Source organism: Vigna unguiculata, chromosome 11 (genome assembly GCF_037176805.1).
Source record: "Vigna unguiculata cultivar grain cowpea cultivar isolate G323 ecotype 2 chromosome 11, ASM3717680v1, whole genome shotgun sequence".
Lineage (NCBI taxonomy): Eukaryota > Viridiplantae > Streptophyta > Magnoliopsida > Fabales > Fabaceae > Vigna > Vigna unguiculata.
This window is the reverse complement of record NC_140802.1, coordinates 34,262,264-34,275,332: the sequence shown is the minus strand read 5'-3', so window position 1 is coordinate 34,275,332 and position 13,069 is coordinate 34,262,264. Positions and strand designations below refer to the sequence as shown.

Sequence of the window (13,069 nt, the reverse complement as noted above, 5' to 3'; positions counted from 1 at the left end):
TTTGTTCAAGAGTGGTTCTTGAGGCAAATTGGGATTTAACTCGGGACATTGAACCAATAATCTGTATGGCAGCATTTATAGCTTGTGAAATTTGTTATTGAGTCTTGGGCTTAGTTTTTGTTTCCTTTTCTTTGTTATTTATCTAGTAGTGCAAAGGCCTAAGTTTGGGGGTGTGATAACTCCCAGTTTTATAGTAATTTTAGAGGCCAAGATTGTATTTGTGTAAGCTTTATACAGTGCATTTGAGCATGCTACTTGCATTCCTTATCTTGGTGCAATGAAATCTATTTAAGTGAGGTTCTAATTCAGTTTCAATCTATTATTTCTTAAGCCTCATTGCATTCCTAATTCTCTTGCCAAATCCTTTAACACGGTTGCTTTAGCCTCTTATTACTTTGAGTGATTGTTACGTTAATTCTAATTAACTCCAACCTTTGATTTTTGTACCTTAGTTTCTAAAACTAATTATAATTAACTCCAACATTTGAATTATATTTCTTCTTCCTACCTTTCACGTTTAGGCTTTGGTTAATAGCAACCTATTCCTACACTAAGACTAATACTCGTTCTAGTGGCTTCTTATATAAGCCCTAATGTAGAAATTAATATAGTGACAAGCTAATTAAGTAGTTATGAACTTTTGTTCTATTGAAGTTTGTATATGTTGTTTGTATTTCATTTCAATTTCTGCCTTTGCCTTTGATTCATGTTGTAATGGAAATTTGAAAACTTTATCATTTTATCTTGATTATGATAGGGGAGGAAAGGGTAAGGGTCAGGGAGGTTGTGGACCTAAATTGACAAGAGTTGCGAAGGATTCCCCTAAAAGAGTTGTATTTTTGTGAGGTATTTCTTTCCATTTGCCCTCAATTTTTACATTTCCTATATTCATGCATTATAATTTTTAGCAGAGCATGCATGGCTGATTTTTGAGTTATAAATGTGATGAGTTGATGATCTTTACATGTAAAAAGACATAAAATTAAATACAAAGAAACTTGATGCCTTAGTCACGTTGTATTGCTCATTAAGGATGATGTTCTACTATTGGTTCATAGTCAAGAACGTCAACCTTGCTTTCTTTCTCATCTTTAATTAACTATTGTATCAATATTAATTTTGTTCTGTGGTTTCGTTCTTAGTCACTTTATGTGTTGTGTGGTTGGTTTAATTGGTAGAGTGGTTCAGTGGGTTTCCTTAAGGGTAGTTGGGTTCTCTCATTCTTTTCTACTGCACTTTGTCCATTTTTTGTTATAACGTATCTTACCATTTAAGGTTTGTAAGATACGAAATAGAAATTGGTAATCAGAGGTTTCCTTTGATGTTGGACTTAAGTAGTAATAGGTTTGTTACTTAAGACCCATGTTCTCTGAATACCACAAAAGTAACACTGTCATTGTTTGCCTTCTCACAGAACATGGGTGAAGTTCCTAGCCACCGTCGTTGGGTGTATGACTGTTGTTACAGTGGTAGGAGAGGCTTGAAGGAAACTTTTGTGATAGGAGTTGAACAGTTTATTCAGACTGCTCGACAATATAAATATTATGCTCTTGAGGGAGGGATTAGATGTCCCTGCGTTAAGTGCGAATGTACTCATATTTTGAAAGATGAGGAAGTTAAAGTTCATTTATACAAAAAAGGGTTCATGCCAGATTACTGGATTTGGACATTTCACGGTGAAGAAGTGCCCTATGTTTATTCGGGTGAACATGACACACATTTACCTAGTTCAAGCACGATGGATCATACCTCTGAGATGAATCAAATTATGTATATGCAAGAGATGTTGAGTAATGCTCTTGGCCAACATGATTCATTTGAAGAAGCAGACGAGAGTCATTTAGAAGAGTCTCCAAATGACTTCACTCAGAGATTTTACAATTTATTAGCAGATGCCAATGAACCTGTATTTGAAGGGGTTATAGAGTCTAAATTGTCAGTATGCATCAGACTTTTGTCCCTCAAATCCAACTGGAACATTCCCAACCAAGCATTGGAAAACATTGCAAAACTCATTTTAGATCTAACACCACCAAATAATTCTTTGCCCAAGAATTACTATGAAGCAAAGAGATTAGTTTCAAAATTGGGATTGGAGTCTAAGAAGATTGATTGTTGTATGAACGGTTGTATGCTTTTCTATGACAATGATAATGGAAAAAATGATGCATCTTTGCTCCAATGCAAATTTTGTGGACACCCTCGATATCGTACACTCCATGGAGGCTAGAGGCAAAAAAAACCAATTCCATTGAAGTCCATGTTCTACTTGCCTATAATTCCAAGACTACAAAGAATGTTTGCTTCAATGCAAACAGCACAACATATGACATGGCATTATGAGAACAAAATAGAAGGCATGCTACGTCATCCATCCGATGGACAAGCTTGGAAGCACTTTGATCGAAAGCATCCTTCCTTCGCCAGTGATCCCCGTAACGTTCGACTTGGTCTCTATTCAGATGGATTTAATCCGTACATCCAGGCATCGTCATCACCCTATTCTTGTTGGCCTGTGATTGTTACTCCTTATAATCTTCCACCTGAGATGTGTATGACTAAGCCTTATATGTTTTTGACGTGTATAATACCAGGTCCATCTAATCCAAAGGCATCGATATATGTTTATCTAGAGCCTTTGATTGATGATTTGAATAAGCTGTGGAGTGGTATTTGGACCTATGATGTTTCAAGGAAGCAAAATTTCCTAATGAGGGCAACTTTGATGTGGACTATTAATGACTTCCTTGCATATGGGATGTTATCCGGTTGGAGCACACATGGTAGATTAGCCTGTCCGCATTGTATGGAGCATACTAAGTCATTCACATTGAATTATGGTCGGAAAAGTTGTTGGTTTGATTGTCATCGTCGATTCTTGCCAAGTGACCATCCATTTAGGAGAAACACTAGGGCATTTCGCAAAGGGGAAGTTGAAATGGATGGGCCACCTCCGAGGTTGACTCCATCACAACTTTGGAGAAGAGTCAAACATTTTCCAAAAGTGACTGAAAGTGGTCTCATAAGGATCGATGGATATGGAGAGTGGCATAATTGGACTAAAAAAAGTATCTTTTGGGATCTTCCATATTGGAAAGATAACTTGCTAAGACATAATCTTGATGTCATGCATATAGAAAAGAATTTCTTTGACAACATCTTCAACACAGTGATGAATGTCAGTGGTAAGACAAAAGATAATGACAAAGCAAGAAGAGATATTGGTTTATATTGTCGGCGCAAAGACTTGCAGTTGAAGTCACAGGGCGATGGGAAGTGGCTCAAGCCAAAAGCAAATTATACGATGACAAAAGATGAAGCTAAAATAGTTTGTCATTGGATCAAGGAGCTTAGAATGCCAAATGGTTATTCTTCAAACTTGGCAAGATGTGCTGATATTGAAAAGGGTAGTATTCATGGTATGAAGAATCATGATTGTCATGTATTCATGGAGACATTACTCCCTATTGCGTTCAGCTCGTTGCCGATACATGTGTTAAATCCTCTAATAGAAATTAGTCAGTTCTTCAAAGACTTGTGCTCAACGACACTGAAGGAGAATTCATTACAAAAACTGGAGGAAAATATTCCTCTTATTATTTGCAAATTGGAAAGAATATTTCCTCCAGGATTCTTTGATTCAATGGAGCATCTCCCTATTCATCTTCCATATGAAGCATGGCTTGGCGGACCAGTACAATATAGGTGGATGTATCCATTTGAAAGGTGATATGATTACTTAATTGTTTGAACTTTGAACTCTTATTCTCGTGTTCAATTCTAATGTGCAAATTTTTTGTTCGTAAAGATTTATGGGGGATTCAAAGCGTTCTATAAAAAACAAAGCCAGAGTAGAAGGATCCATTTGTGCAACTTACTTGCATCGTGAGACCACATACTTTTGCTCTCACTATTTTCAAAACTTCACGTTGTGTCCGAAAAATCGTAGGAATGAAATACAATGGCAAAGTCAAACATCTGAGTCAACCTTATCGGTGTTTAAACAAGTCGGTCGTCACGCAGGCAAGGAGTGCACTTATTGGTTAACTGATGCTGAATTCAACTCGGCTCATGTGCATGTGTTAATTAATTGCACTGAAGTTAAACCGTACCTTGAGTAAGTTCTAATCCCATTGTCTACAACCTAAACGGTAAATTCCTTTTAAGGTATTTGTATTCACTGTATTGTTAATCTTCCTTTGACAACTCATTCCTTGTAGCTGAACAAATACCTCAAGGAACGTCTTCTACCAACATATACTCAAATTTTCCTCATTGGTTTAGAAACCAAGTAAGTGCAGTCTTCTTAGTTCAAGAACCTTTGTTGCTAAAGTTGACTAAACTTTCAATTTTCACACAATTTTTAGGTTTACAACGAGCCATTATGTCTTAGAAATCAAGAGTTAAGGGATTTGGCAAACCAACCCATGAGATGCGTGAAGGAGTGGCACACATACTTTGTCAATGGATACAAATTCCACATTAATGCATGGTCGAACGGGAAGAAGACAATTAATTGTGGTGTGTACGTGAAGGGCCTCACAGAGGGTGGTTATGATGATTTTTATGGAATAATTCATAAAATATATGAGCTAGAGTACAACACCTCTACTTATCCAAAGAAAGTTGTTCTTTTTTATTGTGAATGGTTTGATCCTTCTAGAAAGGGTACAAGAGTACATCCTACGTATAATACTGTCGAACTTCAAATCAATTTAAGATATCCACCATTTGATCCATTCATTCTAGCAAATAATGTTAAACAAGTTTATTATGTCCCGTATCCAACATTTCGGAACATCAACAAACGTGGTTGGTGTGTTGCAATACAAACTAAGCCTAGGGGTCGTGTTGAGTCAAATGAGGTGGAAGATGATATTCCCTATCAAGTTGATGAAATGTCACATGCCCATCAAATAATTGAAGTTGAAGGTGTCTCTACATTGCATGACCTTGGTGGGGATGGTGAAGAATTGGAAGAAGATGAAGTAGAAGAAGAAGAAGAAGAAGAACATAAAGAAGAAGAAGAGGAAGAAGAAGAAGAAGAAGACGACGACGATGATGATGATGAAAATTATGAAGTCATGAACGATGATAGTGATGATGATTAATTTTTAATATTTGTAATTTGTATTGTGTGCCATTGTTGTTGTGTAGTTGTAACATGGCCTTTTACCTTTTAATATTTGTACGTATAATTTGACATTAATATTCATCGTTTATTTATTCTAATAGTATTTGTTGAAAATAGTGCACAATGTCATCCGGGGGTCCACTTAATCCTGGCAAGGGGAAAGAGGTAGCAAAACCAAAAAGGGCACCAAAAAGGCCACACAAAGTTCCTCCTACAAGACCATCCACATCCAGTCCATCCACTCTTGCTGGCACACATAGTGCAGCCTTACAGTCAACCTCTGTAGGTCTTTCACCCATACCATTACCTTCCCCAACCGTTCCTGCAGTTGAACCCACACCACCTCCTATTATGGTACCCATACCACCTCTTGTAATGGTACCCACACCACCTCCTTTGGTACCCACACCACCTCCTGTAATGGTACCCACACCACCTCCTTTGGTACCCACACCACCTCCTGTAATGGTACCTACACCACGCCCTCCTGTGGTACCCACACCACCTCCTGTGATGGTGCCAATGCCACCCCCTGTTGTGCTATCACAACCTTCTTCTTCACCATCTGCTGCTGCTGCTGCCATACCTTCTCCATCATCAGTCCCTTCACCTAGTGATCCTGCCTCTTTTGGTCCCACTGATGCAGATGCTGCTTTTGTTGACCCTCCTCCCAATGAACGACCCACGATTGAACCTTATGGGAAAGGGTAAGAATAACTTCTCCCATCTTAAAAAACTATTTTCTTTTACATGACTTATTTTACCTTGCCCTTTTGTGAATTAATTTTCTTAAATCATGTGCAGGTTTTATCCTTCTAGAGTTGCTTCCCAGGCCATCACAAGGTCTATTAAACAACAATATTTGACTGCTTGGCCGACATGGGGAGCAATACCTCCAGTAGATAGAGATGTATTTTGGCAACGCTTTAAGGTAAACATATCATCAGTCTTTTTAAATATTTAATAATTGTGTATGTTAACCATGCAATGCAATTGATGATTTGTACTTTATTCGTTGTCGCAGAGGAAGGTTCATTGGAGACCTGAACATGAAGCTCAAATTCACACAAATTTTAACTCTAGAGCTTCACATAGGCTCTCAGAGATGTTTAGAGAGGCCAGAATTGCAGGACAACGACCTTATTGGCTTGGGGATGATGTGTGGAATCAATTGCTGACACATTGGAATTCTCCAGCCTATCGCAATAAATGTATTACAGCCCAAAGGAACAGAGCTTCCCCAAAGGGTGGGAGCCTACACACAGGCGGTTCCATTACTACTCATGAGCATGCCATTCGTATGGTAATAAACTTCTCTCTTAAGTAATTCATCACACTCCGAATTTTAATAATTTATGCTTAAAAATTAACACCATATTTTGTTTTACAGGCACAAGAGCTTGGCCGATATGTGCACATTGATGATGTTTTTCAACAAACCCATATCCGTAAAGGATCCAGCGAGTATGTTGATGAAAGATCTCGGAGGACCCATGCAAGCAACACTTTCATTACTTTTCCATAAAAGTATATTGTTGACCCTATTTCACTAATACCTTCTTGTTTACTTGATAGGAAGAATTTGAAAATAGACTTTCACAGGTAAGATCTGAGCAAGGCTCTTGTGTTGGTCCATTAGATCCTAATGTTGATCCTACAGCAGAAGACACAATTAGGACTCGGTGTTGGGTTGAGGTTGTTGGTGGAAAGAACAAAGGAAGAGTATATGGGGCAGGCCAACTTGCTGCAAACTCAGGTGCAAGCGGTAGCCTCAGGCGCCAACCGTCTTCTTCGTCTTCCAGTGCTGAGGACGTTACGTACCTCAGACAAAGACTAGAAGCCCGTGATCAGGCTTATGAGGAGTTAAAAGGCCAATTTCAAAACTTACACAATCTGGTCTTAACATTGCTGCCTCCTGACCATCGTGCCCTTCAACAACCTCAATCCAGCATAACACTATCTCAGCAGCAACCCGAAGCAGTCCAACCCAGTACAGTCCAGCCCACACCAGTCCAGCCCGCACCAGTCCAACCCGCAACAAATCCTGAGGACTCTGATTCGGATGACTACTTAGACTATTAGGACCAGATGTCAGAGTTACTCAGGACTTTAGTTTTTAGTTTGATTGAGTTTTTCAGTTTGATTAATAATAAACACTTGATGCTTTCACTTCTGTGATACGGATGACTGTTTGTAGTAGTATCATTGAGGACTAGTATTTACTTTGATTGAGTATAAACATTTGATACTTTTACTATGTTTATGTTTAAATAATGTAGACATATATGCTTATGTTTAATATTGGAGTTGAAGTAGATATCTACTATTTGTTTAGAATGGATTGGATATTATAATTGGCAGGTCTGTTTCTGAATGTTTGTAATTTGCAGGTATGCTTAATTATGTGTGGTTTTGGCAAACATGCAAAACAGACTCTGTAGTTTGATGAATATTTACCGACGGCATTTCCGACGGATGTATCCGTCGCTGAAACTCGTACAACTCTTTCCGACGAGTCGACCGTTCGTCGGGATTTACCGACGGATAATTTCGTCGGTATAAGAAGTCATTACCGACGGATAATTCCGTCGGTAATTACCCACGAATGACTTATCCGTCGGTAAACATTACAGACAAGCCTATTACCGACGGATGATTTGCCGTCGAAATTCCGTCGACAATTATCAATTACCGACAGAAATGAGTTTTTACCGACGGATGTGGACGTCGGTAAAATACGATTTTTTTGTAGTGGATGATACTCAAAAAATTGGGAGATCTTAAAGATCCAACCCATGGGGTCGGTTCCATCAAACCGTGGAACATCCAAACAGAGATGCAGTGTGAATGGAGGGGAATCAGAGTGAAATGAACTATGGGTACCAGAGTGTGGGGATTGTATGTCTCGACTGGAAAGCTGAGAAGCAATGACGTATAAACGTGTAGTAATTTCATTTTGGTTAACGGTGAGTTTGAGAATAGCTTCTTCCAAATTGGTGATGGATTTGGAACGGGTGTTGTGGTCTGACATGTTCGCCTCTCAATGAAAGTACCAAAATGATATGAATAAGAAGCCTTGATTCGAGGTCAAGGAACCTCGTACAGAAAAAGGGCAGAGAATAGATGAAAACTTTCTTGTTATTATTTCATTCATTCCTTCATAGCATTTATAAGACAGAATCAGGGAATAACAAACTCATAAAAAAACTCACAACAAACCCACTCAAATACTGACACGTAATATATCAATATTCCCTCACTCACTCCCCACATATGAAAGTTTGTAATCCACTAAATATTTTGGCATCTTGCGAACCCTTGTTGACGTCGTTGGGTCAGCTGCCTCATTGGTCTGGTGGATGGTGTTGATTTCTTCATTTGGGCCTGTACCGCTATCATAATCAGATTTTTTGGTGAAAAGTAAATTGATGAAGATCAACACTTCTCAAGGTTGAAAGAGTCACCATAGCTTTATCGAACTTTACCATTAGATCCACCATTTTTTCGCTCTAACATAGAAGTGACAATTTGGATAATGATCCATGGATTAGTTCTAACTCACTCCTTGTTAAGTCCTCTTCGAGGTTCCTAGAACGAGAGGATAAAAGAAAGTCTCGGCCTCCAAAACTTCCTCTCAAGTAGATTAGGTTTCAGGGCCATGGTTTTAGAGCCAAGGAGTCAAAAGCAAAATACTTGAAGGATAATAAAGCTGTCAGAGGTCATCTTCTTAATCACATGACAAATGTTATCTTTGATATTTTTGTTGAACATAAATACACGAAGGAATCTGGGATACCTTCGAATTAAGGTATAGTGCTGATGATGCTAGTAGGAAAAAAGTACGTGGTGGGAAAATGGATGGAGCTCCAGATGATAGATGACAAGACTATCACGAAGTAGATTCATAAGTATGAGAACTTGGTTACGAATGTGCTAAGAGAAGGCATGAAAATGTGTGATGTCCTAAAGACTAATGTTTTGCTAGAAAAATTTCTACCTTCATGGAGTGATTATAGGAATCATGTGAAACACAAAAAGAAGAACTTGCTTCTATAGGAGCTGCTTATTAGTCTCAAAACAGTGAGTAGAATAAAAGCACTTCTCTTTCTTATTAATAAACTATATATATATATATATATATATATATATATATATATATATATATATATATATATATATATCCTTAAATAAATGACTCATTAAAAGAAAAGTTGTAACTGCAACCCACGTTTGACACCTAACCCCTAATCGTGGAGGATAATTAGGAACACATTATTTAAATCCTTAGCAATAGGAATTATTCAAAACATTAAAATAGACTCAAACAAACTTCAACATCCTCCCTTAAACTGAAAACATCGTGTATTCAGTTTATATGTGAATCAGAGCAACAAACTCCTAAAAGTCCTTAAAGCTTCACAAATTGATCAAGTTTTAATGGCTTGGTCATTATGTCTGCAACTTGGTCTTGGGTATGATAGTGTACCAGTTTTACAGTTCCATCCCTTGTGAGTTCACGAAGAAAAATAAATATGACATCTATATGCTTACTATGACCATGAAGAACAAGATTCTTTGAGAGCTCAATAGATGAACTACTGTTGAAGAAAATTGTTATGGTAATATTATAAGCAGCATGATTAAAATTCATTAAAATTCTCTTTATCCAAATGGCTTGACAAGCACATGAAGTTGCTGCCACAAACTTCTTGGACATATTTCTTTTGACAAATAAAAATACCTTCTTGACTTTGCAAGACTTCTATACTAAGAAAACATCTCATTTGTCCAAGATCTGACATCTCAAACTCCTGCATCATAGAACTTTTTAATTCTTCAAACATATGTTCATCATTACCAGTAAAAATGAGATCATCAACATAAAGACATACAATCAAAATTTTACCTTCATCTCCTAGTTTGACAAGAAAGATTATACTCATAAGGACATCGCTTAAAACCTTCCTTAGCAAAATATGATTCTATACGACTATACAAAGCTCATGGTGCTTGCGTTATCCCGTATAAAGCCTTTTTAAGCTTGTATACTTTCTGTTCAGCACCCTTTTGTTGATAATCGGGTGGTTGCTCAATGAATACCTCTTTGTTAAGTTCACCATGGAGAAAGGTTGACTTGAGATCAAGCTGAAGAATCTTCCATTTTTTCTGAGTTGCAATAGAAATAACCAATTGAATTGTTTCCAAACGTGCAACAAGTGCAAAAACTTCAGTGTAGTATATACCATATTTTTGGGTGTAACCCTTTGCAACCAAACGTGCTTTGTACTTGTCTACATCACCATTTTCATTAAACTTTGTTTTGTACACCCATTTCACATTAACCTTCTTTGCTCCTACTAGTAACTCTATTAGCTCCCAAGCATCATTTTTCTTTATGGCTTCAATCTCTGCATCCATTGTTGTCCTCCACTTTACTTCCCTTTGAGCCTTTTCAAAACAGATTGGATCATTTCTTGCAAACATGACAAAATTTGATGTATCTTCCTCTGACAATCCTTTCCCACTAACATAATCTCTCATCCAAGTTGGTTCTTGTCTCACTCTTTGACCATTTAGTTCTTCACCCACATTAGATGAAATCCCATTACTGGATCTATTTCCCATTTGCTCTTCCTCGTTAACTTCATCAATTTCAATCCTATCTCCATTGGCAATATCTGCTGCATTTGTTTCACCATCATCATTGCCCCAATTCACATCACCATCCACAACTTCCTTAATACCTTTACTCCAATTCCAGTTGTTGTCTTCTTCAAACACCACATCTCTACTTATTATAATCTTTGAGAAGTAGGATCATATAATATGTATGCCTTTGACTCCTCACTAACTCCAAGAAAGATATATCTCACACTTTTATCATCCAGCTTTGTTCTTTTACAATCAAGAACATGAGCATGTGATATGTAACCAAACACTCTAATAAGTATTTAAATTGCAAGGATAAAGAAACCAGAAATTGAGAACTGAATGCACTGATCCCGTTTAATTGAAAACAAGAAAATACAGAAGGATAGGAATATCCAACTGCCCAGAGCCAAGCTCCTAAGAAGCAACCACAATGGTCCTCCTCCAAAATGACCATACCACTCTCCCCCCAAATCTCACCTCCCTCATTATTTTTAACTCCCACTACCTCCGTTTCTTCTCTCTCTTCTAACCAACTTATTCTTCCTAGTGTGCCACGTCATTCTTCCTAGATCGTTTCCTCTCATACACCCTGCCCCACCTATTCTTACCATTCTCTTCTTGGATCATGGGCTCTTTAAACCCAATTGTATTTGGGTCTGTATCAATACCCTCTTCTTGAAATAGAGCCTTGTCCTCAAGGCTGAATTCCAGAAATTGGTTGTGGATGGTAATCGTATCCTCCCAAGTCGCCTCCTCAACATCTTGCCCCTTCCAATGTACCAATACTTGTGTTTTGGTCTCCCCCCCTTTTGTGTTGTTCCTAGTCGCCAATATAGCCTCTGGTATCATTAATTTGACTCTATCATCCTCCAGCCCTTTGGGAAGATCCTTCCCTACCTTGTATTTTCCTACTGCCTTTTTTAATAGGGATACATGAAACACGGGATGAATTTTCGAAGATGGTGGTAATTTCAAACGATATGCCACCTCCCCTATCTTCTCCACAACCTCAAAAGGTCCATAATATTTAGCATTCAGCTTTGACTGCACTCTATTCATGACAGAATGTTGTCTGTTCTGTTTCAACTTCAAAAAGACGAAATCCCCCACAACAAAATGCCTCTCCTTACGATGCTTATTTGCTTGATTTCTCATCTTGTCCTGAGCTCTGAGTAAATGAGATTTCAACTGCCTCAAAGCTTCATCTCTCTCTACAAGGTCTTTTTGGACAGCCTCCACTCTCACTTCCCCTTGAACCACTTGAACAATCTTGGGTGGTTGTCGACCATACACCGCTTCAAAAGGAGTCATTCCCGTAGATCCATGTTAAGTTGTGTTGAACCAAAACTCAGCCTAAGGCATCCAAATCACCCAAGTCTTAGGTTGATCAGTGATGAAACATCGTAAATACGTTTCAAGACACCTATTGGTTACTTTCGTTTGTCCATCCATTTGAGGATGGTAGGTTGTGCTCATTTTCAGCTTGGTTCCCTGCATTTTAAAAAACTCTTTCCAAAATACACTCATAAATAAGGGGTCTCGATCACTCACAATAGAATTCGGAACTCCATGTAGCCGCACTACCTCCTTCACAAAAATTTCAGCAAGAGTCTTCGCGCTATAAAGATGTTTAAGAGGCACAAAATGACAGTATTTTGTCAATCGATCTACAACCACCAAGATTGCTTCAAACCCTTTTGATCTTGGTAATCCCGTGATGAAGTCAATACTAATGTCTTCCCAGACCCTCTCCGGAATTGGTAATGGCTGCAAAAGACCACTAGGGGCTGCTGTAATATATTTTTGTCTTTGGCACGTGTCACAAGCTTGAACATACTGTTTGACGTCTCTCTTCATTCCTTTCCAATACAAATTTGCTGCTATTCTTCTGTATGTACGATAGAACCCTGAATGACCACTTTGAGGAGTAGCATGAAACTCTTCCAAAAATTTCGGAATCCAAACAGATTTCTCCGAAATGACTAGGCGATTTTTATAATAAAGTACTCCTTGTTTATAAACAAATCCCGCACAGAACTTCTCGCCACGTCCTTGCTGCACTTCTTCAATTATTTTTTGCAACCTTTTATCTGCATGTACTTCAGTATTGAGCTCTTGCCAATCCAACCATATTGGGAAATAAATCATATTGTTCAGCCCCATTTCATCTTTGCTACGAGACAAAGCATCAGCTCCTCGATTCTCTTTCCCCGGCTTATAAACTATCTCAAAATTGTACCCGAAGAGTTTTGCCACCCAATTTTGCTACCCTCCCGTTGTAAT

The 13,069-nt window shown here is 38.2% G+C and overlaps 1 protein-coding gene and 1 pseudogene across 1 annotated transcript; one reads left to right on the top strand and one right to left on the bottom strand.

Moving 5' to 3' along the window:
• The first annotated feature begins 1,417 nt into the window (after window positions 1-1,417).
• LOC146881833 (uncharacterized) lies at window positions 1,418-3,730 on the top strand (annotated as a pseudogene).
• Window positions 3,731-11,302: 7,572 nt separating this feature from the next.
• Window positions 11,303-12,127, bottom strand: LOC146881832 (uncharacterized). The gene has a single exon (XM_085668473.1). The coding sequence runs from the start codon at window positions 12,095-12,097 to the stop codon at window positions 11,330-11,332; it is 768 nt and encodes a 255-aa protein (XP_085524599.1). The 5' UTR covers window positions 12,098-12,127; the 3' UTR covers window positions 11,303-11,329.
• Window positions 12,128-13,069: the final 942 nt, after the last annotated feature.